Source organism: Hydra viridissima, unplaced genomic scaffold (assembly GCF_058129835.1).
Source record: "Hydra viridissima isolate aposymbiotic clone 2 unplaced genomic scaffold, HvirCarnegie_v1 scaffold_11, whole genome shotgun sequence".
NCBI classification, from domain to species: Eukaryota; Metazoa; Cnidaria; class Hydrozoa; order Anthoathecata; family Hydridae; genus Hydra; species Hydra viridissima.
The window spans coordinates 4,603,474-4,628,661 of NW_028324310.1; the positions used below are offsets into that span (position 1 = coordinate 4,603,474).

General features: G+C 29.5%; 2 protein-coding genes across 2 annotated transcripts; one reads left to right on the forward strand and one right to left on the reverse strand.

Moving 5' to 3' along the window:
* Window positions 1-6,808: 6,808 nt before the first annotated feature.
* LOC145190992 (uncharacterized) lies at window positions 6,809-10,257 on the reverse strand. Its single transcript, XM_090066135.1, has 3 exons — window positions 9,919-10,257; window positions 7,435-7,644; window positions 6,809-7,214 (listed from the first exon to the last, which is right to left on the reverse strand). Exons 1-3 carry the CDS (start codon window positions 10,144-10,146, stop codon window positions 6,966-6,968), a joined length of 687 nt encoding a protein of 228 aa, XP_089922261.1. The 5' UTR covers window positions 10,147-10,257; the 3' UTR covers window positions 6,809-6,965.
* A 1,212-nt stretch (window positions 10,258-11,469) lies between these two features.
* Window positions 11,470-23,360, forward strand: LOC145191077 (ribosome biogenesis protein BMS1 homolog). The gene is made up of 24 exons (XM_090066043.1): window positions 11,470-11,867; window positions 12,097-12,176; window positions 12,315-12,503; window positions 12,999-13,141; window positions 13,220-13,341; window positions 13,485-13,630; window positions 13,758-13,838; window positions 13,937-14,035; window positions 14,297-14,331; window positions 14,511-14,721; window positions 15,487-15,598; window positions 15,743-15,835; window positions 16,227-16,484; window positions 16,749-16,967; window positions 17,092-17,231; window positions 17,434-17,535; window positions 17,632-17,812; window positions 17,894-17,952; window positions 18,076-18,198; window positions 19,106-19,201; window positions 19,288-19,339; window positions 21,420-21,595; window positions 21,919-22,077; window positions 23,036-23,360. Exons 1-24 carry the CDS (start codon window positions 11,519-11,521, stop codon window positions 23,258-23,260), a joined length of 3,450 nt encoding a protein of 1,149 aa, XP_089922169.1. The 5' UTR covers window positions 11,470-11,518; the 3' UTR covers window positions 23,261-23,360.
* Window positions 23,361-25,188: the final 1,828 nt, after the last annotated feature.

Sequence of the window (25,188 nt, forward strand, 5' to 3'; positions counted from 1 at the left end):
GTAACCCATTGGTAAGACTCTGTGTGTTCCAAATTTTGAATAAAAACATTTTGTGGTTGCTAAGTTACAGGGCTTCAAGAGTTCAAAAAAGTCAGATTTTCACACTTTTGTTTCAAATCGTTTTGTATGAAGCACTATTATAGAGTCTGTTGACAAACCGGTTTTACATATAAACCCTATAGGGACTGGCAGCAACTTTTTAATTAAATGAGTAATAGAAAATATATGGTGAGAAAACTATTAAAAGCCACTTTAAAAGTTTAAAATAAAGTTAACGCAGCTTTCGATTAAAATGGGTAAGTTGAAATAGCCCAGTTTACACGTGTGAGTTGGTCTCAGCTAGAAAAACGACCAAAGCAGAGAAACCAGAAAAAAAGTATTTTTTACAAAATTTAAATATTGAGATTTTCCCATATGTTTTAATCATACTGGAAAATAATAGAAAACTGTTTTGTCAGATATTGATTTCTATTGACATAGTAAAGATTATCTTCACATTTTTCTTTTCTAAGATGCAATACCGGTTGCATAACAAAAACTTTCTATTCAATGAATAATGAAAACTGTTTTTTTTTTCTACATTTGATTATGATTAAAAGACTTTCTAGAATAAAATGACAACTCTAAATCTGAATTCTATAGATTAAAACATTAGAGAGGCCTGCTATTGTAATCAATAACACAACTAGTTAGCCTTCTAACATATTCTAAATGCTTGTAGCTTCGTTTAAAGCTCTGCCACTGATGATGGAAATCTTGATGTGCGGCCCTACTACTGTTCACTTTACAGGCCAAATGACGACATTTAATGGTCAATAACATCTTTAACATAATGAAACACCGCATGGATCTTGGGAGAAATACTGGCATTTGGAAAGAAAAAAGAATGCTTTGAATTTGTCAATTTTTTCATGGTAGCCTGCTTCCAGAACAGAACTAAAATAGGTTTTCAGAACTGAATCAAACTTCCTCAGAACATCAATAATTCCAAATACTTCAAAAGCTGATTGGGATTCTGCTAGTTCTATATTCTTGATCTTCTTCAATTGCTGAAGAAAATCAATATTTTTTAGTTGTTTCCAACATTCATTTTCTTCGAATTGATCTCCATGGTATGGACTCTGTTTGGTGTTGAGGGATGAAGGTCACATATTACCATAGGATCAGGTGCTCTAGAGTGTTGTAAACAAGTAGATGGCAACATCAAGCAGAAAATGCAGTTCAGGGAAAGAATAATACCAAGGATGATTATGCTATCAGATCTATTGATAATTGGCAGCCAACACTTCCAGAATTCTTGAAGAATTGTAGACTTACCTTGAGAGAGCTTAAAGTCCTTAAGTTATTTGAGTATTGCAGGTTTTTAAAATCGATATCGCACCAACAGTAAGGATAAGCACTTTAGTGAGCCTAAATTTTATAAATAATAACACCTGATGACTAAAAAATGAGACAACTTTAAAATTGTTATTATAGCCATAGTTACATAGCTATCAAATTTAATTTAAAATAAATTTATAAACAACTACATGATATTTAAAAAAAAGTATTTATTGGTTTTCAATAACATCATTAAAAGCAATTCGACCTAGACAAACTGAAGTCATTGAGGCATAACGTTTTGCCACTTCCGGATCCATTTTGTTGAGACAATTCACGAAACGCCGTTGGAGTTGAGGAATGCTTGTTGCTTGCCAATTATCCTCGTAGACTAAGCGTTTTAAATGACCCCAAAAGTCCTTAATCGATAGAGCTTCTGGTACATTGGGTGGATTTTTTACCTTTAGTAGGTATTTGATGCTATTGACATCGAGAAAAGAAACCACTTCATTTGCATAGTTCGAGCTAGCTAAATCTGGCCAGAACAAGTATTCTTCATTTTTATAATATTCATCAATGAAGGGTATTAACCGCTTGCGGAGACATCCGATGTATGCTTGTTTGTTGATTGCCTGGCCACTTTCAAAAAACATTGGTTTTGAAGTCCCTTTGGGCGATATAATCAAAGAGACTAGCACCTTTTCCTCGTACTTCTTCTTTCTTTTGAATTTGACGTCGCTAGTTGTAGATGACACGTCGCTAGAATAGAAGCCATCGTTGCCAGCCAATGTTGTATTCGCATTTGTGAAATATGATTAGTCATCCAAGACAAAATCAAAATTCCTAAAATTGCGATATCTATGCCGACACAAAGGTTTGATTCGAGCTAACACCTGATGACTAAAAAATGAGACAAAATTTAAATCAATATATATATGCTATTCATAATCATGCAATTGAAATAAATTAGTATAGTAATTAATAGTGAAGTAAATTAGTATAGTAATTAGGCTTTCGCTTCGATGTGGAGTCTTTTTCTTCTTGTAATATCTAATATTTGTCTTGTTTTTAAGAATTTTAGATATATACGATTGGTCACAATCGTATCTTCGAGCTACTTGACGTTGTGAAACACCGTGATGATGATCAAATGCTTTTTTCAATTGGTCTATGTGCTTTTTGTCCATTTTTTTCGCCTTTGGACCGCTACCTTTTTTTCGTTGATAGCCTAAATTTTTATCTACACGTTCTAGAGCACGATACATGGTCGCTTTCGATGCTCCTTCATCTGGAAAATGTTTTACTGTGAAGATTTTTGGCTTTTCCAGATGCGAATTTCTAAATTGGCAAATGCGTTTTCTTAGGTCTTCTTGCAAACTTGTTTTATACGGAGCCATTTTATTTAATATTTTAAAACTATAATATAATTTTAATAGAGTTTTAAATTCCCTATAAATCTACTATTTTATTTCAATTGCATGATTATGAATAGCATACATAAATTGATTTAAATTTTGTCTCATTTTTTAGTCATCAGGTGTTTTTAGCTATTTTCAGGTCACAGGAAACTTAAAGCTTTATAGCATTAGGATCAATTAGTGAAAAAATTTGTTGGACAATGGGAAATACCTCAGGAAGATCTTCAGAAAAAGCCACTGTCAGAAGGTGATTAATACATTTTATTTAGAAGTCACCATTCCAAGGTCAAGGAAGACTTTTGACACAGCGGGCTGTATCAAAAGTTTTCCCTGACCTTGGAATGGTGAGTTCTTAATAACGTCAAGACAAATTCCTTACAACGACAAAGTGTGATCTGTTGATGGATCACTCTTTAAAGTATATGCTTAGATCTGGGTGTTGGTGAAGAAACCACTGAGTTTCTGACCGGCAACTTTAGATTTCAAAGAAAAAACAGCTTTGTAATCTACTGTTTAGTTAACTGCTTCAGCTTTAACTTTTTTTATGCCTTTGAATTGAACTGAAGATTTACCTGGACATCTACTAACTATAAAGGGGTTATTGTTTTTGGTCAACGTCACTGACCCCTGTAAAAAAAACCAAAAAACATAATTACATTAGTCTACATGTGACTTTTACTCAATGTAAAGGAAATAAAAGATACAATACTAATAAAGAATTATTATCTTAGTCAAACTTTTATTTCAATTTCATTTAATAAATAGCTTAGACAGCAATTCGGAAATAACTCTACAATAGCAGTACTAAAATTTTTGTTTTTTACACAAATGTAGTAAAAATAATTAAAAAGTAGGTTCCCTAATGGGAAAATAGACTGTAGGGCAATTCCATGAAAACATAAACCATGGACAGAAAAAATTTTTTTTTATAGATTTTCAAAATTTTCACATTTTCTGAAAGATATCAGTGTTTGATAATATGTAGAACTTAGTTGCTTTCGAAAATAAACAATAAAATGTAAGCTGAAGAGACAACATTTCGCGTACGATTTTTTTACCAAATTTTTCCTCTTAAACTAAAGTGTTGTATGTGTTGTTCGTTAAAGAAATTATGTTTTTAAATGTATTATACACTCCATTAATACATAATAAATAAGTTCGCAAAGAATGTCTTACTTATTTCATTTTTAATTATTTTTTTGTTTATTCTTTGACTGATGACAAAAATCAACTAAGCAAAAAAGACCAGACCCATGCATCGTGTATTGATTGGCAAATGAAAATTTTGTGAGCTCAGACCTCCTCATGTTAAACTTAATGACAAAATTTCCACACAATGTGTGTGTTTGTATTTACCATGAGAATGTCCGCCTTTTTCTTTCAGTGCTACAAGTTCATTCTCAGCTTAATGCAACATTTTCAGATTTTCTTTCCCAGATTGCCAGATCAGACCGAAAAGAAATGTATGGATTGTGAATGTATTTTGTGTAAACACAAATTAAATAAATATGTTCTTGAAAGAATCGAATTTTGTTGTTAACTATATTCAATGGACATTATCTGGTAATAGATATGAGAAGGCAAAGATTATTGGTACGTATAGCGCTGTGTTTTCGAAATTAAAAGACGTGGTAAAACAATTCTGCGTGCACACGTATGTAAAAAGGAAATAGGCTTTGGCATTTCAACAAGTAATACTAAACGTAAATGATTCAACAGCTGTTATTTAGATTGACGAGGCTGAAAATTACAACTCTGAATCTTATCCTGTTGTAATTTTCAAAATTACAACAGGATGAGATTCAGAGTTGTAATTGGACATATCAACAATATAAAATTTTCACTTCGTATATATTATATTAACTTAATATATATATTATATTAAGGTGATGGAAAAGGAAGTGTCATCGTCTCACACAAAAAAAACAGTGTATTTGTATTCGTGAATTACATTTTGCAAAATGTTTTAGAACATTCCCCTGCCATTACAAGATGTTTCGGATGTAGCGGCTAGCCAGTTTTAACAGAAATATTTCTTTTGCAATCTGAGTCATTGGAAAGAAACATTTAATATTGACCTAACATGGAATTTTTTTACTTCAAGACATGGAAAAGGAACTGTTGATGAGATTGGGGGAATGGTAAAAAGATCAGTTTGAAGAGCTGTAAAATCAGGCAACCAATCAAAAATGCTGAATAGTTTTATCAAATTGCTAAAATAAAAAATCTAAACATTTAAATTGATTTTATGCCCCAACAAAATGTTTTAATGAAATGAATGACACCACTAATACTCTTTGGGATGGAAATGTCACTGCGCCTCAAATACAATCTATGCATTGTGTTATCCCAATTAAAAGGTTTGTCAAAATAGTTGGACAACTTTCAGATGCGTCTCCGGGTTGTTTCATCACATATCATCAGAAGAAAAATGTTGAAACTTATACAGGTGCCACTCAATCATAGATATCATCAGGTTTGTTCAACTTAATCATTTTTACTCATTATTTCAGTTTGTTTAACATTTTTTTAAAAAGTTGTCTATATTTCGATGGCTGCTCCATTATTTTGATTCATTTTGTCAGGTTCACCCGAATGCTGATCTCAGTGGTCTTGTGGATGTAGGAGCTGTCAACGTGAAAGAAGGCGATTATGTAATTGTGTAATTGGAGTCTGAGTCAAAACAACGTTTAAAAAGGTTCTATGTTAGTTTGGCCATCCAAAGAGGTGAAGTTTTTGGAATTGATCCTGGGTGGCAGGTTAAATGCATGCGGCGTTATGGCAATATGTTCACACAATTTATATATCCACAACAAAGCGATATTTGATTATACCCTTCTTCTGACATAAAAAAAATACTGGCATTAGCTAAAAAGGAACGTTCTGTTCATCACTTTGCAGACAATATTAGTTCGTATACAAGTAACAATGTAATTATGTAAAAGTTGATTATTAGCAGGTTTTTATCAGATTAGTATTATCCTCAAATGTTACTTCCGGCAGCATTTTTCTTTGGTATATAAAAAAACCAGAAAGATCGATGATTGTAAATCTGCGATTGATAGTACTACTTATGATTGCCTTGTTCAGATTTTTTCAACTTCAAACACTCAAATAAACAATTTTTCGAGTTTCATCCGGCACTAACAGATTGAAGGTTGCCCTTTGTAAATAAAAATACCAACGGAATCGAATACTTAGAGATAAGAATGTTTTATATTAATAGTAAATTTTATTTTATTAATAAGTATTTTGGTGAAAAAAAAGTAGGGAAATAGTAACTCATAACAGATATAATTTAATTAGTAAAGGAATTGCCCTGTATTAATTCCTGAATATTTTTTTTCAGTTTTGCTTAACATTTGATTTCCTATTTTTCCCATTCATTAAGGTAATTAATTTACATCTTTTATTGACCTAATACCATTACCAATCTTGGGTTGAAACTATTATTTTTAGCAACATTCATGTATATTTAGTAATTGTAAATTGGTGATGACCAATTTTTTCAACATTCTAACTTATCCTGCTCAACTTTGTTCAACGTTATTGAATCATAATTTTGTTACGTTCAATTTTGGATTTCGGGAAATTGAAGTCTGATTACGTTTCGTTGCGGTCGCAAATATGAAAAAAAAAAACAAAAAAAACTGATGCTTAGTCATAATCAATCATAAAAAAGGGGAGGCCCCACAAAACTGCACCAACGCCCAGCTTTTTTTGTTTTAGATCAGATTTTCAAAAATAAAAAGCAATTATAGCTAACGCGAATTATGGATAAACATCTTTCAGTGCTTCGCTTACGCAAAACTCAACAGAACATCTTTTTCTTCTTTTTTTTTTTTTTTCGAAATATACTTTCATAGAATTTGTATTTCGTCAAGAGTTAATTTTCTTAGCTAAATCATGATTGCATGCTGAAGTTTTTTTTAAGAAAAACCTGTTTAGCTCATGAAAATAATGCAAGTAAAATATAGCAGCATGTTTAAGTTTCATCATTGCTCAGACAGTTACTGAATCCTCACATTTCTGTACTTGGACAAGTACCTCTCCAAAAATAAAAGAAAAAGTTGAATATACTTGTATTTTGAGATAAATCCTCAATGTTCCTCTTTATACTTATTATATAATAGCGCATGTAGAAATTCCTTGAACTTATTTTTGTGACGGCAAAATGAATTTTTATTTTTACGCCAAGAAGATATAAAACATAAATAAGTTCAAAAATCATTGCACACTAGAAACAGAATTAAATTCCTGAAGATAAGCTCTCGGTCTGCCCTTAAGCTCCCCTTTAACAACTTCTGGCATAGGAGGAAGAGGAGGTAGATTATTGTTCTGATACTCCACAAAAGCAAGCCAAGGAAACTTTTTGTTAGGTTGGTTTGGTATTTTTGTTATCTTAACGAAACCGCCATATTTTCCACGATATCTGTCTGCTAATTCTCCATATAATTTTTCTATCGCTTCTTTATCCTGAAAAAAAGATTAAAATTTTTGAAGATTTAAAAGATAAACAATATAATAAACATAAACCAACATTTACATAAAAATGTTGGTGTATGTTTATTGTATTGCTTAAAAATTTGAATAAAACTTTAGCAAAATCAACTTAAAAAGCTATTGAAAATACTCGAAAGAAAATTAAAAAAACTCTGCAATAAACATTTTCATCATAATAATTTAAAAACTGTACTTGTAGTAGCATCTTTCCAGCCTCATCTCTGCAAGTGGCAACAAACTGTTCAGTAGACATAGAAGGAAATACAATTCTTTTCTTCCATCGTCTGTTAATTAATTGTTTCTCAGTAAACTTAGCTTGTATTTCATCTGGGCGCAATAGAAAACCATTTTCTAGAGCAAATAAATCTGGGGGAGGCTGTGTTCGCTGAGTTAACTCAATTAACTAAAAAAATACAAAAGATTAATGTTTCATGGCAATGAATCAGCTTCTCTTTTCTTCATAATTAGTGAAACAATTTTGATGCAGAGCTGGCTAAATAGATAACTTATATGTGTTCACTTTTACCTCAATTAAATTAAATCTAAGTTCATGCTGAAATCAGTTAGGATATGTCATCCATGAGTTATGGATTTTCTTTGATTTTTTACTTTTAAAACTATGAAATGCTGAAAATTTACTTTTCTTTTAAATTTATCGTATTTTATAGTTTTTACATGAATAACATTTTATTACAAAAAGTGCTAAATTTAGATAGCGTTTATTTTAATTCTGGAGTAGCTCAAGTCATAGAATATTTAAAAAAAAAAAAAGGTTTTTAAGATGAGAAATTCAAAACAAGGCATTAAACCACTCAAAACTCAACACTTTTTGATTAATAAAGGACTATAGGGTTTCAGAACCAGGATTATAGAACCAGAAAAAACCAGGAATTTAGTTATAAAATCCTGTCTCAGTATTGGTTTTTTTATTTGTAAAAAAAAGCTGGAAATTTGTTTAAAAAATGTCACCTTATGCAATAATTAAATAATGAAACATTTAATTTGTCTTTTATTTGTTGTGTTTGAGTTTTAAACAATGTTTTTAATTTTTGTGCTGATTTTTCAATTAACCATTTTATTTATTAGTTTGTAATTAGTATTCAACTGAATGAGTAAATAAAAAGAACCACTTTAAAGAATAAATTGAAATGTCTGTTTGAAAAAATCAATCTTATGTTTGGCAGTATTACAGTCAATTGACAGACAGTAATACAAAATGTATTAAATCCAATAAGATTTTAGCTTGCAAGGAATGGTCTACTAGTGGGTTATCTCATCATCTCCAAACAAAACATGAAATTTTTAAAAATAGATGTGAAAGTAGTAAACTACCTCAAAAAAAAAAAAAAAAGAAAAGAAAATCTGAACAAAACATTTCATTCTTCAAGAAGGAATCAGACACTTTTAAAAAAATTGTATAAAAACTTGCTGCTAAAGATGGAATACCTATTCATTCAATTTGCAACAGTAAATTTATTCAATCAGCCCTATTGGATAAAGGATTAAAACTACCTAAAGATGAATCAATTGTAATGGCACTAGTCTATCATCAACTTGACTTTTTCAGGAAAAAAATAAGCATAAAATTGAAGAAAAGAAGCCAAAAGATAATTTTTTCAGTATTTCACTCAATGATTACTTCTCCAAGGACTCAACAATACATGAACATTAATGTTTATTAGCAAAACAGTCATTACAATCTTGGTATGGTTAGGATGTCAAGTACATTTCCTGCTGAAAAATGTCTAGGCATTCTTAAAAGTCATTTAGCTAAGTTTGGTCTGGATGTTGAAAATTTAATCGCTTGTACAGTAACAGATGGTGCTTCAGTAAAGAGAAAAATGGGCTGATTTACATCAGCTTTGCTCTACTTATGCCCTTCAGCTTGCAGTGTGTGATATACTTTATTCTCCTATAACTGTTCTTGATATGGAAAAAAACACAGATTTTAGTGATGACAGTGATGAAAATATCTACAATGATGACTTTGATATTAATCAGGTTGGTGTCAAAATATCAATTCTAACCTGTGAGCTTGAATGTGTAGTAAAAAAAATGCATTCACTATTCAACTTTTTTAGAAAAAAATTTTTTTAAATGAAGTCCTGCAGAAATATGTTAAACTAGAAAATGGAAAAAAACTAACATTATTAAGAGATTGCAAGAATCTTATTAATATAAGTTTTTCTCCATGTTTGATAAGGTCCTTTTCTAGCAAAAGCAGTTAACAAAGCTCTTGTTGACCTGTCAATTGACAAAAACTTAACAGAGGATCTTTTTTTTTTGAACAGGTTCAGTTTGCTTTAGAACCACTAAAATTAGGTGCTAAAGAATTGTGTTAGCAAGATTCAATACTACTTTCTGCTGATGCCATTTTTTGTTTCATATTTGCTCAGTTAGAAACTTGTCAGTCCCAATTTTTAATACAACTAGCAACAGGAGTTAAAAAACGAGTCATAGAAAGGCAACAAGGGATATAATCAGCTTGTTACTTTATAGGTTTTTTGAACATTTTGAATGTTATTTAAAAGGCTTTCAAAATTTCAACAGATCCATGACATAAAGATGATACCTAACTTAATTTGGATGATTTGATATCATATTACAAAGCACAAAATATTATAAAGTATTTATCCGAAAAAAGAAAAAACATTTTTAATTCATTTAATGTACATACCAAATTTCCATATTTCTCAAGTACTCTGGCTCTCTCAAAGGTAGTTTGGATTCTTTCAAATTTAACAAGAGCAATACAGAGTTGTTTTATAAAATCCGTATGCCTTTGAATAAAAGGGCTAATTTTTCTTTTTTGCCGGAGGTTGCCCATATACTTATGTCTAATGCTTATCAATAAATTCTGCAGAAAAACTTGATTGGGACATTTTTTTGTTAGAGTAAGTGCCATGATTTGAATTTTGTTTACATCAGTCAAGGATATTTCATCGGTTTATCGTTTCACGTTGGTTTACTTTGCAGAACTTGTCGTAACTCATAACCAACGGAAGCTTTTCTGACAATCGAATAGACCTTATGTTTAGTCAATTTTAAAAAGCCTATTGATCATAGATAGTCGGGGTCTTCTTGGCACCATCTAATTCAAATTTGCCAAAGTCAATCAAAGTACCAGTTTATATTTTAGTAGGTTTTAGTGAAATCGATTTGTTTGACTTTGATTAACTTTAAAAATCAGCTAAAGTTGAAGTATTTCCTTAATCGAGTTGTAAAATTGATTTTAAAAGCCGATTAAAGTCCAGTCTAATTTTCGACTATCATTGTAAAATCGTACAAAATCGAATTTACCTAAGTGTGACTAAAACATTTTAAATGTTTAACCATATAAAGACTAATAACATTGTTGCGTAACACCATCCAAAAATCGAGAAAATTTGACGATTTCGCACTTTAGTCGGATTCAAGATGATATATTAAATTCTAAATCCGTATATCCGAAAAAGTATTTTCGGGGAAAGAAAATCTTGAAACGGGTGAATATAAAGCAGCAATCCATTATGATAACGGTACAAATAGTATCTATTCTTAAGTATTATGACTAGGCTGTTTAAATTACTTACGAAAAATCGGTTGGAACAAATTTTCCTTCCATAAAAAGAAGTCAGAACTTTATTAAGTAAAGAAAAGGAGAAACAGTTTAAAACTGGCTAAAAAGGTCCTCCATGATGGAAAGTTGTCCATGATGTTGAACAGAAAAAAAAAATTTATAAAGTATTTTGTAGTTTTAATGCTTTTAATTTTTTCTTTTTTCTTTTTTGTTATTTTTTTTTTTTTTTTTTTTTTACATAATAAATTTTTTAGAATTTTGATAAAAAATTAAAAACATAAATTTGAGTACAATTAAAGTTTTTAAACTGGAATTTTCACGTTTCTTTATAACGGGTGCTCTACTTGCTTCCAAAATTTTTAGTTGTTAAACGCTGAAAAATTACGAAACGAGAACTTTGTCTCCTTATCAAAATATTGGGAAAAAATGGGTTCTCAAAAACAAATAAATTACTACTACTAAATAAATTACTACTACTAAATAATTACTAAAAACAATAAACTACTACTAAATTACTATGAAGTCAACAGATGAATTTAAAAGTTTTTCGGACATTTTTTATCTGTGTTAAATTTTTATTAAAAAAATTTTCCGTATACGCTATCCAGTTATATTTTGAGATCAGTGGTTTTCCCATTTTTGTCCGCCTGATCGCCCGTAAAATTTCAATTTCCTTCTCTGAAGGAACAGCTTCCAAAATACTCGTGCAAAAACAAATATGGCTGATGAACAGGGTGAGCAAAAGACCCATAGAGCCAGACAAGCAGGTAGAAAAGCCGAGAAAAAGAAAAGCAAAAAGCATCAGCCCGACGAAAATAGAAATCCTAAAGCGTTTGCAATCCAGTCTGTAAAAAAAGTAGCAAAGCAAGTACATCGTAGCCTTGATTTAGAAACTAAAAAATACCATGTCCCACTTGTGGATAGAACTTCCTTGGAGCCTCCACCAATTGTTGTTGCAATTGTAGGACCGCCTAAAGTTGGTAAAACTACTTTAATAAACAATCTTATAAAAAGTTATACTCGAGAAAAAATTAGCAGTTTACAAGGGCCAGTGACTGTTGTTTCAGGTAACATTTATATATTAGATATGTATTATTTGGGTAACCTATATTATACTTTAAAATGCTCATGCGTGCATTTATGTGTTATTCCTTTTTATGTAGGGTTTAATATGCCTATGAATTTAATAATACTTGTTAGAACTAAGTTTTATTAAGTTTGTTTGCTTAATTATTTAACGGAATAATCTCATTTGAAAAATTTTTTTGATTTTTTTAAATAAAAAATTAATTTTAGGAAAGAAGAGGAGACTCACTATCATGGAGTGCAATAGTGACATAAACTCTATGATTGATATTGCAAAAGTTGCTGACTTGGTAAAGTTCTGTAGTCTGAAGTTATTATGAAGCTTTTATTTTATACTAGTAGAAAATTGCACTTGATTAAACTTGTAAAAATTGCAAATTTGTGTATTTCCTGTTTCTCAGAAAAATATCAATTGTTTTTTCTTTCAGGTTCTTCTTATGATTGATGCCAGTTTTGGTTTTGAGATGGAAATATTTGAATTTCTAAATATTGCACAAGTGCATGGTTTTCCAAAAATTATGGGAGTGCTCACTCATATTGATCTGCTAAAAAAAAACAAGTCCCTAAAGAAAATAAAAAAGAGGATGAAGTCAAGGTTTTGGACAGAAGTTTACCAGGTACACAATATCAATAATAAATACCAAAAGCTTTTGACTTATGATGCTATTTAATAAACGTTGTTAGTGAAAAAATAAAATATTAAAATTTTTTTTTTTATGTAGAAATTTTAAAAATAAAAACAAAGTTGAAATAAAGTTTGATTTAATAATAAATATACTCTGCCATCTTCATAAGAAAATGTTTAGTAACAGAAGCTTATAAGTATTATATTTCTAAAAGGAAAAAAGGTTTAGACTTTTTGTGAATAACTTAGCAGGATGCTTTAGTAATTATCAATTTAGTTCTGGCCACTGATCAATTGTAGTATACTAATAGTTGTTTTTAAATATTTTTTTGTTATTTGGAAATGTAAACAATACTCAGAAGTGGGTGGCGTTAAGTATGTGTTTGCAAAAGCCAAAGTATTCTTATGCAATAACTTTAGTTTTGAATATTTAGCGGGTTTCGAATAATTGTTTGAAAAGTATAGGAATTTCAGTAATTTTTTTTAGGGGGCTAAGCTATTTTACTTGTCAAATATTACCCATGGTTTGTATCCTAAAACAGAAATCCATAACTTAGCTCGATTTATATCAGTGATGAAATTTAGACCCCTTTTGTGGAGATCTTCACATCCATATGTACTTGTTGACAGGTAATATCATTCTTTATAAATTGTTTAATGAAGTAAAATATGTTTTTTTTTGTAAGTAGTTGTAAATTTTACTTGAAGGTATGAAGATTTGACTAATTCTGAATTGGTACGTGAAAATAGTAAATGTGATAGAACAGTATGTCTTTATGGTTATATGAGAGGTGCTCATATGAAGTATAAATCTAAAGTTCATATAATTGGTTAAGTATATTTTGTAATTTTTTTACTTGCTGTATAAAACTTACAGCATTCCATTTGCACTATTTCAATTTTGTTCTTTAAATGCCACATTCAATAAAAAGAAGAGTGCTTTAACTGATTTTTTAATTGACTTTGTTTATAGGATGTGGGGATTGTATAGTTGATGAGCTCCACGTTCTTGCAGACCCATGCCCCTTACCAGAGAAATTAAAAAAACGATCATTAACAGAAAAAGAACGCCTTATATATGCTCCAATGTCAGGTGTTGGAGGGATTGTGTATGATAAGGTCTGAAGTTTATATAGAAAGTAGTGTATCTATATAAGTTTAAGTTCAAATTTTTTTTTTTAAGGTGGGTGGGTGGGGAGGGGGGAGGAAATCTACTCTTTTTTTACTATACCATTGTTTAATATAGGATGCTGTTTATATTGATCTTGGTGGGAGCAAAGCAGGTCAAAGAGCCGCTGCAAAGGAAGCTGATGATAATGAGTACCAAGTAAAATTTGTATTTTTTATTTCTCTGCACTTTATTTATTTAAATTTATTGAATCTTAATCATTAGTCTTGATTTAAGCCATATATTTTATTTTGCAGATGGATGTTGAGCCTGAAAATAAAATTATGTCATCATTGTATTCAGCTAAAACACCTATTGACTCAAAAATGGAAGCCAGTGAACTGAATATCTTTAAGGTATTTTTGACAAGCCCTCATGCTTCTACAGTATTGCATAGTATGTCAAATAGAATTGCATAATATGTGAAATTTTGCCTTTAAAAATCTTTAAATGCACAATAAAGTGTTTTTCTTGCTGATTTTAGATTTTTGCTTGTTATATTTGATTAATATTGTAATTCAATTCGAACAAGAGACAATGAAAGCTTGAGAAATTATTTTTATTTATCTGCTTTTTATCTTCTTTCTGAAAGATTATTTTATCTTTTTTTCTTTTAGTATTCCAAACCTGTAAGAGGAGAAGATGTTAGAAGGTATGTGCTTATTTTGTTTTTATTTTAACTTTAAATAAGTTATTAGTTTGAATAATCTTTTACAAATCTAAATAAGCCTGCAAGTTTAAAAAAATCATTAAATTTATTTGGTACGTAATCAGCTAATTAATAGTTCCTTCTCTCCCTCTCTTATTAAATTTTACTTTTATTATATATAGTGATTCAAATTGGACAATGCCAGCAGAACAAATAGTTGTTGATGATTCTGCTAGAGTAAGACGAAAAGCAATTTTTGATGAAGAAAGTGAGAGCAGTAGTGGCAGTTCTGAAGAGGATTCATGTTTAGAAGATGTTAAAAGTGATTATGATGATAGTGAAGATGAAATTGATCTTGAACCAAAACAAAAGAAAACTAAGAATGTAGAAGAGGTTTGAAATTTGATAACCCACAAAAAATATATTTTCATATTGAAACTTTTTATGTTCTGAATCTTAATTTCTTAGTGGTCCCCTCACCCTTACCATAGTGGTAAGGGTGAGGAGGCCACTCAGGTAACTTAAATTAAATTTTGGTATTAAGGCTTAATACTTAAAGCTAAAAATAACTTTGAAATCTTTTTAACTTAAAAGCATTTAAGAGTAAAAATGCTTTGATACTTTTGTTCTTAAATGCTAAAATATATAATAAAAACTCTATAAAATAATATTTAATAAAAACTCTAAAAAACCATGTATAGTAAATACTCTATAAAATGTTATGTAAAAAAAACTCCATAAAATAATATATATACATTACTCTATAAAAAAATATTGTATATAATTAAGACTACTATATGTGTGTATGTGCATGTGTATTTCATTTAAAATAAGAAGTTAATATCTTATTTACATTCAATAAAATGCAAAAGAAAAGTTTTTTTTTCATTTAAATTATCTTTAAGTTTTTAATTTATGATTGTTTCTTCAGATGCATTGTCACTGATATGAAAATTTTCTGTTAGATTTATTTGATTGTTATATTATACACTGTCAAAAAAATTGCAGATTATACATTGTCAAAAAAAAATTTATGATTATTAAAAATATTTTCATTAAAATTCCTTCACTAAAATCAAAAAAAAAAAAAAAGAAAGAAAATTTTTTGTGACCTTCTTGCAGGGAGAGCAAAAGATATTTTTATATTGGATTATTTAGAGTACAGGAGGTGAAAGCAAATTAAATTTTGAAGATGAAAGTAGCAATGAAAGTGAAGATGAAGATTTCCAAGATTTACAAAAGATAAAATCAAACTCATCAAAGACCTCTGGTAATAATTTTGTTTAATAAGGCCAATTAATACTATGTTAATCATATCAATTATAAATGCACTCTGTCTTATGAACTTCTTATGAACTTCAGCATATGCTGATGCTTTCTGATGAAATTGCTAAATTTTATTACAATTTTTTAGATTTAACAAAGTGGACAGACTTATTGAAAAAGAGAATTGGAAGTCTGGGTCTTACAAAAAGTTCTGATATTCGAGCACATGTTTATGGTGAAGGTAATCTTTTGTTTTTAATTTCTAACCAAAATATGAAATATCTAAAAAAACACTGATTTGACCTCAAGTTATAGTTTTGAAAAAGGTTCAAGTCTATAGGAAGAATTTTGATACTGATAGAAGGGGGAGCATCAACTTCCCTTCCTTCTCCTTTTTATGTAGACCTCTATGATGAGGCTGTGCATATAATTTTTTTGAATGTTTTTAAATGTTAACACCTTTAGAATAACTTCAAAATTTTACAGCTCTTTACAGTGTACAAAATATTGGACTAATGTGGCTTTAGCATTAATCATATTTAAAGAAAAAAGTTTTAAGAAATGTTAGCAACAGCAATTTCTCTGTTAACATTTGAAGATTTACAGAACATCTTTTATTTTTATCTTCTTAGTATTAACATCTGATGTCAATGAGTTATCTGATAATGAAGGGGACAATCTGGTTGCAGGAATTTTTAAAAGAAAAAATGGCAAGAAAAGTGAAATGTCAATATTCCATATGGAAGATTGTTCAAAGTTCAAAAAAGAAAACATTAACAATGATATTTCAGAAGATGCAATAGGAGAGTTAATTAAAAATTGTTTTGTCACAGGAAAATGGTCATCAGCAGAAGATGCTGAGCAGTTATTAAACTTAGATGATGATGAAGGTGACCTTTGTTTGGTATCACAAAATGTTTTTAAAAGAAATTGTTTGCAAAATGTCAACTTTAAACAAAAATGTTACCTTCAAAGCTTTGTTAAGTTTATTTAACATAGCATCCAGTACTTGTTTTGATATCTATTTCAACATTTTGCAGCAAGTAACAAAGTATGAACAAAAAAAGGACTTTACTTTAAATAATGGTTGAAGTATGTTAAAGTTTATTTATAATTTTCAAATGTAACAAGTAATAATTTTCATAATGGTTTAGAAATTTATGGAGACTTTGAAGATTTAGAAACTGGTGAAGTTATTGATAGTAAAACTAAAAATGATGACAACAATAATGAAGAAGAAGAGGAAGGAAGTGATGATGAGGAAGATAAAAAAGACAATCAAAATGAAGGAAATTCTGAAACAATTGAAAAGCGAAAAGCTAAAAAGAGAAAATTAAAAGAAATGTTTAATGCAGATTATGATGAAGAAAAAGGTATCATTTTTCTTTGTTTTTTTTTTTCTTTGTTTTTTTTTTTTTTGTTACTTTGTTATTTTATTATGTTACTTTCTTATGACAAATAGATTCAACAGCACCTTATTTTGTGGTAAATTTTTAGGCCCAAATACTTATTATGATGATTTAAAAAACACTATGACTGAACAAGCAGAACTGAATCGCAAAGAGTTTGAGAATCTTGATGATGATGTTAGAGTTCAGTATGAAGGTTTTCGGGCTGGTCTTTATGTACGAATAGAGGTGTATGTTTAATATTCTATGTGTATTCTAGGTTCATTTTATTTATATTTAAAAGTATTCTGTGGGACTGATACAACTCCATTATTGTTATTCACTGATTTACACATGTCTTAGATTTGTTTTTTAAGCCTGTTTATCTGATTAAGAAAAGAAAACTTTCATACAAGTTTGTTTGTAATGTAGATGGTATTATTGCCTTTAGATATCAGGTATACCTAGTGAGTTTATAACAAACTTTGATCCATGCTACCCTCTTATTGTTGGTGGACTTCTTCCTGGAGAAGATAATATAGGATATATACAGGCATGCTATATATTTCAAAAGTTTAATTAATATTCTTTATTTATGACAGATGCTAGTTAAAAAAAAATTTCTTGTAAATTTTTGTAACTTCCTTAGACTCGTTTTAAAAAACATCGCTGGCATGATAAAATATTGAAAAATCGAGACCCAGTTATTGTGTCCCTTGGATGGAGACGCTTTCAGACCATACCTCTATACTCAATACAAGATCATAATGGTCGTCTTCGTTCTCTTAAATACACTCCTGAGCACTTACATTGTATTGCTACCATGTATGGTATGTGTATATTATTAACTCTTTATAACAACATATGATGAACTTTGAGTACTTGTATATTTTTTTAATTTTTTCATTCAGGTCCTGTCACTCCTCCAAGTACAGGAATGTTAGCTATTCAAACAACGTCAGATAAAACTGTAAGTTTTAAAAAGTATCTAATATAAAATAACATAAAACTGTTGTTTTTTTTCCTTTTTGTATATAAAAAATTTTAGTTTTTTTGTTTTTTTTTTTTTAATTTAGTATATTTCTTTGTTCAGACAAAGTTTAGAATTGCTGCCACTGGGGTTATAATAGACCTTGATAAATCAATTCAAGTAGTTAAAAAATTAAAACTTGTTGGGACACCTTTGAAAATCTTTAAGAATACTGCATTTATAAAGGTAAGTGCTGCTACCATTATTTTTTATTAAAGTTTAAAAAACAACCAAGTTGTTTTCTATCGTAATAAGTTGTTAAGTGTAGACACAGAGTCTTTTATTTAGGATCAAATTAGATCAAAGCACATTTGAAAAATCACATTTGAAAAATCACATTTGAAAAATCACATTTGAAAAAGTTATGAACTTGGAGCTGTGACTATCTCCTTAAATATTTTTTTTTTAAAAAATATTGCACCCATTTCCTTCCTATTAAAGATTTTTTTAATACAACACTCTAATGCTTTTTGTAGACTGATAAACTAAATTATTTATTAGTCTTTGTGAGAAGTGTGTCTGCAATGCCCAACTAGATTTTTAGTCTAGGTATACTGGCAAAGTCAAGAAAATTTATCTCCAGGTAATATAGGGATAAATTTATCTCCAGATAATAAAGGGGATTGACTTCCAATCCCCTTTATTATCTGGAGATCTAATAAGTTTCAGTTTAACAGTCATGATTTGAATTGCTTTTGTTCATGGAAGGGATGATAGCAAAAATATAAGTTTTACACTAAAGAATCTGAATTCTATACACACATACCCATCAGAATACTTGTCTTCTTAGACTTATTTATTCGTCTAACTCTAGTTTTTAGTAACTTTTAGATGCTACTGCCCTCCATTTTGTCAAAATTGTTGTAGATTAATCTTTTTTTAACAAACTTGTGAACAATATTGATTTTATTATAATTTTTTTTTAATTATAATTATTATCATAAATTTAGGAATTTATGACTTTCTAAAGTCACTTTCTGCTAGTAAATTTCTCAAATTTAGTTGTAGAAGATTATTTTAAATTCTTTTAAGTTAATTTAGTAATTATTTTCTGTTTAATTATAATTTTTATTTGATGTTACATATTTTATAGGGTATGTTTAATTCTGCACTTGAAGTAACAAAGTTTGAAGGTGCTTCCATTCGTACTGTCAGTGGAATAAGAGGTCAAGTGAAGAAGGCACTTAAAGTACGGTTTTTTTTTCTTTTAATGTTTCAACTGCAGTTTAGCTTTTTTTGTTTTTTGGTTTTCTAAGCTTGAGTTTTTTTCAATAGGCTCCACCTGGTGCTTTTCGAGCAACCTTTGAAGACAAGATATTAACAAGTGGCAAGTTTATTTGCTTTTTTTTTGTTTTGTTTTCCTAGGTAAAGAAACATTTATGAGTACTGTAAAACAGCAGGTCAACTCGCTGCTTTTTCCACTTAAAGACTTTTTTTTCTGGGAAACAAAATTTTAATTGTTGCACAGTAAAAAATTACAGTAATTTAGGAACTTCCAAAAAAGTCACTTTTGCTGTTTCTCAGTTACAAGCTATAACACAATCAATAACTCAATAAATGCCCAATTACTTGTTTACATCTGTTTTGTAGATAAAAACTGGTGTAATTTTAAAACCTCCTTGATCTTTGCCAGCTTCAAACAACAATCACTATATTTGGTAGTTTTTAAATACGTAAACATTTGAAAATTTAATTTTTTTTTTCAAGTTCTCAAATGTAATAAACTTGAGTTGCACAGATGAAGTTCCTTCTTTAGTAAAGATGTATCTATAAGTGTAGTACAAAGTACTACATTCTAATACTAAGTATTATGAATGTAGAATGTAGTATTTAGTATGCAGAAATATCATAACATCATTTATTGTGAACTAAAATCGTAAATTTTGTTCTTTTTAATATGATAAAAAAATGAGAGTGAAAATTTCAAACCCTGTTTTTGTTTGAGCAATAAATCAATATTACCGGTGAATTTTTTCTTAATCAGTTTGGTGGTTTTTCTAAGGGAAAATGTTGTCAAAGTTTGTCTAATTAGATAGTATATTTGTCAGATAATAATTTTCAGATTCCTGTGCAGAAAGGGGTTAAACTAGAAGGATCTAAAATGGCTTTTTAAAAATCATTTTTGAATTTGATGTTTCTAAATGGATTTAAACATTCAAAAAGAACTTTCAAAGCGGGAAAAAAAACTTAAAAAGTATTAAAATATAACTTTTCATGTCATCCTAAGTTGTGCTATTAAAATTTTGTTCCATCATGGTACAAAAATAATTTCGTTCCATCATGGTACAAAAATAATTTTATGTAATGTCATCTTTATCTAATCAAGTTAAAAGTACCTTAAGGTAAAAGTGGGTATATTTTTGAACAATTGATGATGTAAGCAAACAACTTTTTTAATTTAATAATTTTTAAGTTTAAAGTTTGTAGCATTTTGAAAAATATTTTCACTTTTTTGCTTCTAAAACAAAAGTGTGCAGAATGATGTCATCACAGTATGCAAAATGATGTTACCATCAGGCTTTATGTTGTCACACTTTTGAATAATAAAATGTTTTTTGTTTTTTTTTTACCATTTTAATTTTTCTTTTAACTTGTAGTAACCAAATTTCCGGAGTTTTTTCCTTTCGCTTGTAGATATAAATTTTTTTTACAATAGACACATAGTTCAGCACATCATTCAATTTAGAATCAAACCAAACTATACATATTTAACTATTAATGATTCTATACTGCTTGTTATTGGAATTAAATTGTCTTTGCTTTCACTACGCAATCATATATAATGCACGTAAAATTATGTGAGCATTAATATCATGAGAGCATTATCCATGTTTTACATATGTCTAAATGTAAATCTATCTATGTAAATATAAACATGTGTGTGTGTGTTTGTGCAGGATTATTTGTTAAAATCCTAAAAAATTTTAAAAACCCGATAAAGTAAAAGTTAAATACAAGTTAAAATTAAAAGGTTTTCTCAAATATTAATTATGCAGATATTTAACAATTTTTGACAGATTTTGTTTGGAAAAAAATATGCATCATTTATAATTGTAAATTATAATACAAGAATGTAAAACAATAATACAATACAATGTAATACAAAGTTGAAATATTTATATATGGAATCAAATTACAGGAAAAAAATAGCAAAAAAGGTTTTTTCCAGCACCTACCCCCATCCTTTTAGTATTCTGGATGTCTATAAAAAGTAATTTTTCTGACACACCTTATAGATGTGATTTTAAAACTTTCTGTTTTGCAACTTGTCCATAGGTATCCACAAATAGTGAAAAAAATTCAAAGTGTGACGGCATAAAACCTGACAGTCAATTTAATACACTGTGAAAAAGAAACCTCTTACATTACGTTAATATTAGTATAGTTATTATTATTATAATTACTAGATATTGTTTTCTGTCGAACATGGTACCCTCTAACTTGCCCCAAGCTTTATCATCCAGTTCAATCGTTGTTACTTCCAAAAGATAAAAGACAGAACTGGCAAGGCATGCGCACTGTTGGACAGTTACGTCATGATCTTGGTTTAAAAGTCACACAGAATGCTGACTCTCTTTATAAGGTTTGTAATTTAGTATTAAAACAATTTAATTTTTTATTTACTTCATATGAATTTCAGATGTTTAAATGCAATTAATGATTATTTTAAAATATTTCAAACAGATGCAATTGTTATTATTTAAAGTCTTTCAAACATAAATATGAATTTGTTTCTCTGCGCAGATTTTCCGCCAATATGACATGATTATAATGAACCCATCAAAAGCATCATATAAGCGTTTCCTACATGATTCAATCAGAGTCTTCTAATCGTCTATAATTAGGGGCGATCCTTTGTTAGATTTAAAATTCAAAGTATTTTAGTTTTTTATTTCCACATTGCAGCCTATTGAACGTGAAGATCGCAAATTCAATCCATTAGTAATTCCTAAAAAACTACAGAAAGAACTGCCCTTCAAAACGAAACCGAAAAATGAAGAGAAAAGAAAACGAAAGACTTACGAACAGAAACGAGCGGTCATATTGGAACCTGACGAGAAAAAGGTAAGTCAGCCTTTAATGAATGTTTTTTCTGGGTAAGGGATTTTCTTAGATTAAGGTAAAAACTTGCTTTCTTATGCTGAGTGTATAAATATTCGTTGATTTTTATAAGTTTCATAAAACAAGAAGCCAAAAATAAATGATCTTTTTTTCATGATAAACCAACGAAAATTAAAGTGGTTGATATTTACAGAATTTCTTAAAAAAAAAAAAAAAAAAAACTTTAAACATTCTCATGCTTTTTATCTTTTTCATGAATAAGGTTTAAAAGGTTGCAACATGCGAACAGAATAAGGCAGGAAAAGATTTTTAAAAGACCTCCTGCACTGTCATAATTTATTACTACTTTTAGTGTAAAACTTGCTTCAAAATTGCAATACAGAAAAAATGTTTTGTTTATAAAGTGAAAGGAGATAAAGATATGTAGGTGTAAAAACTTACAGGGTACAGGCCATCGAAAGTTTACATAGTTGAACAGCTTTGTATTAGATAAATAAGGGTTTGATTGTTCCATGCTATCACAATTACCATCATCTTTTTATCTTTTGAGAAAACTAAAACAATTTAATTTTTTACCGTGATATTTTTGAACTTAGACGCTGCCAAATGACAACAGAAGTGTATACCATAACACGTAGTAGGTTATAGGCAATTGGTATCCTAAATGATATGGCGTCCTCAATAAAAAGTTACATCGCATAATTAGTTTATGATTTAGGCATTAAAGATTGTAAACTATGTAATTCAACTACATAATTATATAACAACTATATAATTCAACTCCCTCCTCCCCCTCCTCCCCAAAAAAAATAATAATGCAGTTGTGATGTGACCTTGACGCTTTTAATGACCTTTTGATGACTTTAGCCAGAATTTTTTTTTACAAATTTAACAAAAAAAATTTGAAAATTCAATAACGATTTTTTTTTTTTTTTTTACTTTTTTTCTTTTCTTCCTCAAGGTCGTGCGGCTGATGAAAGGCATATTTGCTGCGAACCGAGAGAAACGTGAAAAGGAGAAAAGTAAGAGACGTGAACAGCATAAAAAGTTTGTTGAAAAAATTAGCAAAATGGAAGCTCAGCGTGACATGAGAATTAAAGAACAAAAAAAGAAAATTTATAGAATTCTTGGTCAAGAAGAAAAGCGTAAACAAAAACAAGCATCACGTGGCTCTAAATCCAGCTGACGAGACGAAGGAAAGATTTCGTCTAACTTTCGAAATTGAAGGCAAAACTCAAAAAAATTTTTCAAAATCGAAATTTTATTTAAAAAAGAAGAAATAAAAACTAGGTGGTTTTTTTCACCAAGAAACATCCAGAAACTACTGTTGAATTTTTACCAATGCAATTTTATAGAATTTACGGACGCAAGCGAAATGATGACCCCAGTATTTTGTACAATTTACGAGCGCAAGCGAAATGATGGCCCTAGTAATAATAGAAACAAGCAACGATTGAGGAGATTTTGTTTCAGTAACTGAGTTTGAAGTGAGAAATGTTCTAAAAGAGTTAACGATTCTAAAACAATTTAAGAATTGAAAAATCAAAAAAGAAAAATTTTTTTTGTAGAAAGCATCACCCAAAAACTCTGTAATTTAAGTTCCATAAATGTTTAACCCTTTCCTTGTTCCAATTATTTTCCCATAACTAAAAAAAAACCCAAACTTTGTTTTTTTGAACCTCATTTATGCCAATATGACATAAAAAAAAATTAGGAAAAAATTATGTGAAGATGTCATTTGAATTTGTTGTTATAGAACAACACTGCCCGCCCCCTGGGTATTTTTAACAAACAAACATTTTTGAGTTTTTGCAATGTTAATTCTACACAACATTTGTTAAAACAATAATAAAATTAAAATAACAAAACAGTCAAAGAGGGATGCTAACAAACAACAAAAAATAACTGGTAGTGGATTAAAACATTAAAAACTATTGGTTGACTCCATGAAACTCATTAAAAAAATTTCTTTGTTTTAAAAGACACAGGCTTATCTACCATTTCATACATTGAATAAAAGTAAAACCATTTCCACACTGCCTACAACGACTTAGTTTGTGTTATGTACATGATTAAAAAATTTATTTGCTGAAGTCATTTTATTATTGATACTTTCATCATCAGAACTTTCATCAACACAAAACTCTGATTCTGAGCAAGTAAAATCACTGTACATGCACAAATCCTTTTCTATATTTGTATTCTCGAGATCACTATTATTATTATCACGATCAACATCACTATCGTCAAAATCTATGACAAAAGCTTCTTCAGAAACTAACTTTGTCACAACTTTTTGTGTGTTTAGAAGAATAAAAAATTTTTGAAAGTTTACTTTAAGTTTTGAAAATAAATAATTTACATCAAATTACACTCACTCACACACACACACATATAATATATATTTATGTGTGTATATAAACATGTACTAAGCACACCCAGTAAATAATATAGCATTGTACTCAATATAACCATAAGTAACATATATAATCACATTCACAGTTATATCATATTTACTGAAAAATAAGAATAAGAATAATAATATTATAAATCATAATAATATTGGGTTGAGGAATAATTCATGAGCGTTTTTTTCAAACTTATTTTAAACAAAAAAACTACAACGATTTAATCAATAATATACTCTCCGTTGTTGTTTACGACTTCCTCCCATCGTTCAATAAGTTTTTCGATGCCTCGGCGATAGAAATCTCCCGGTCTTGACTCAAAGAATTCGTCCAACCAAGCCCTCAATTCCACGTCATTATTGAACGATACACCGCGCAAAGCGTTCGAAAGCGATCGAAAGAGATGAAAATCTGAAGGCGCCAAGTCTGGAGAGTATGAAGGATGAGGCAGCACTTCCCATTCGAGTTCTTGAATCGCGGCTTTGGTCATATTGGCGATGTGAGGACGGGCGTTGTCGTGTTGCAGAAGAACGCCATTTCGCCTATTTGGTCTTTTTTGCTGAATTGCTTCGTTGAGTCGGTGCAGTTGTTGAACGTAGAGCTCCGCGTTGACTGTTTGGTTGCGCTCAAGCAGTTCGTAATGAATTATGCCTTCCCAATCCCACCATACACACAACATGATCTTTCGAGGATGAAGGTCTTTTTT

What these genes read in the sequence shown, in the direction of transcription:
- LOC145190992 (XM_090066135.1), bottom strand. Translation starts at nt 10,146, where the DNA reads ATGGCACTTACTCTAACAAAAAAATGTCCCAATCAAGTTTTTCTGCAG. An exon ending in TTGAGAAATATGGAAATTTG is followed by an intron (nt 7,645 to 9,918) that starts GTATGTACATTA and finishes GTATTTTTTTAG; the next exon opens with TTAATTGAGTTAACTCAGCG. An exon ending in CTGGAAAGATGCTACTACAA is followed by an intron (nt 7,215 to 7,434) that starts GTACAGTTTTTA and finishes TCTTTTTTTCAG; the next exon opens with GATAAAGAAGCGATAGAAAA.
- LOC145191077 (XM_090066043.1), top strand. Translation starts at nt 11,519, where the DNA reads ATGGCTGATGAACAGGGTGAGCAAAAGACCCATAGAGCCAGACAAGCA. An exon ending in CCATATGTACTTGTTGACAG is followed by an intron (nt 13,142 to 13,219) that starts GTAATATCATTC and finishes TTTTACTTGAAG; the next exon opens with GTATGAAGATTTGACTAATT. An exon ending in AGCACATGTTTATGGTGAAG is followed by an intron (nt 15,836 to 16,226) that starts GTAATCTTTTGT and finishes TTATCTTCTTAG; the next exon opens with TATTAACATCTGATGTCAAT.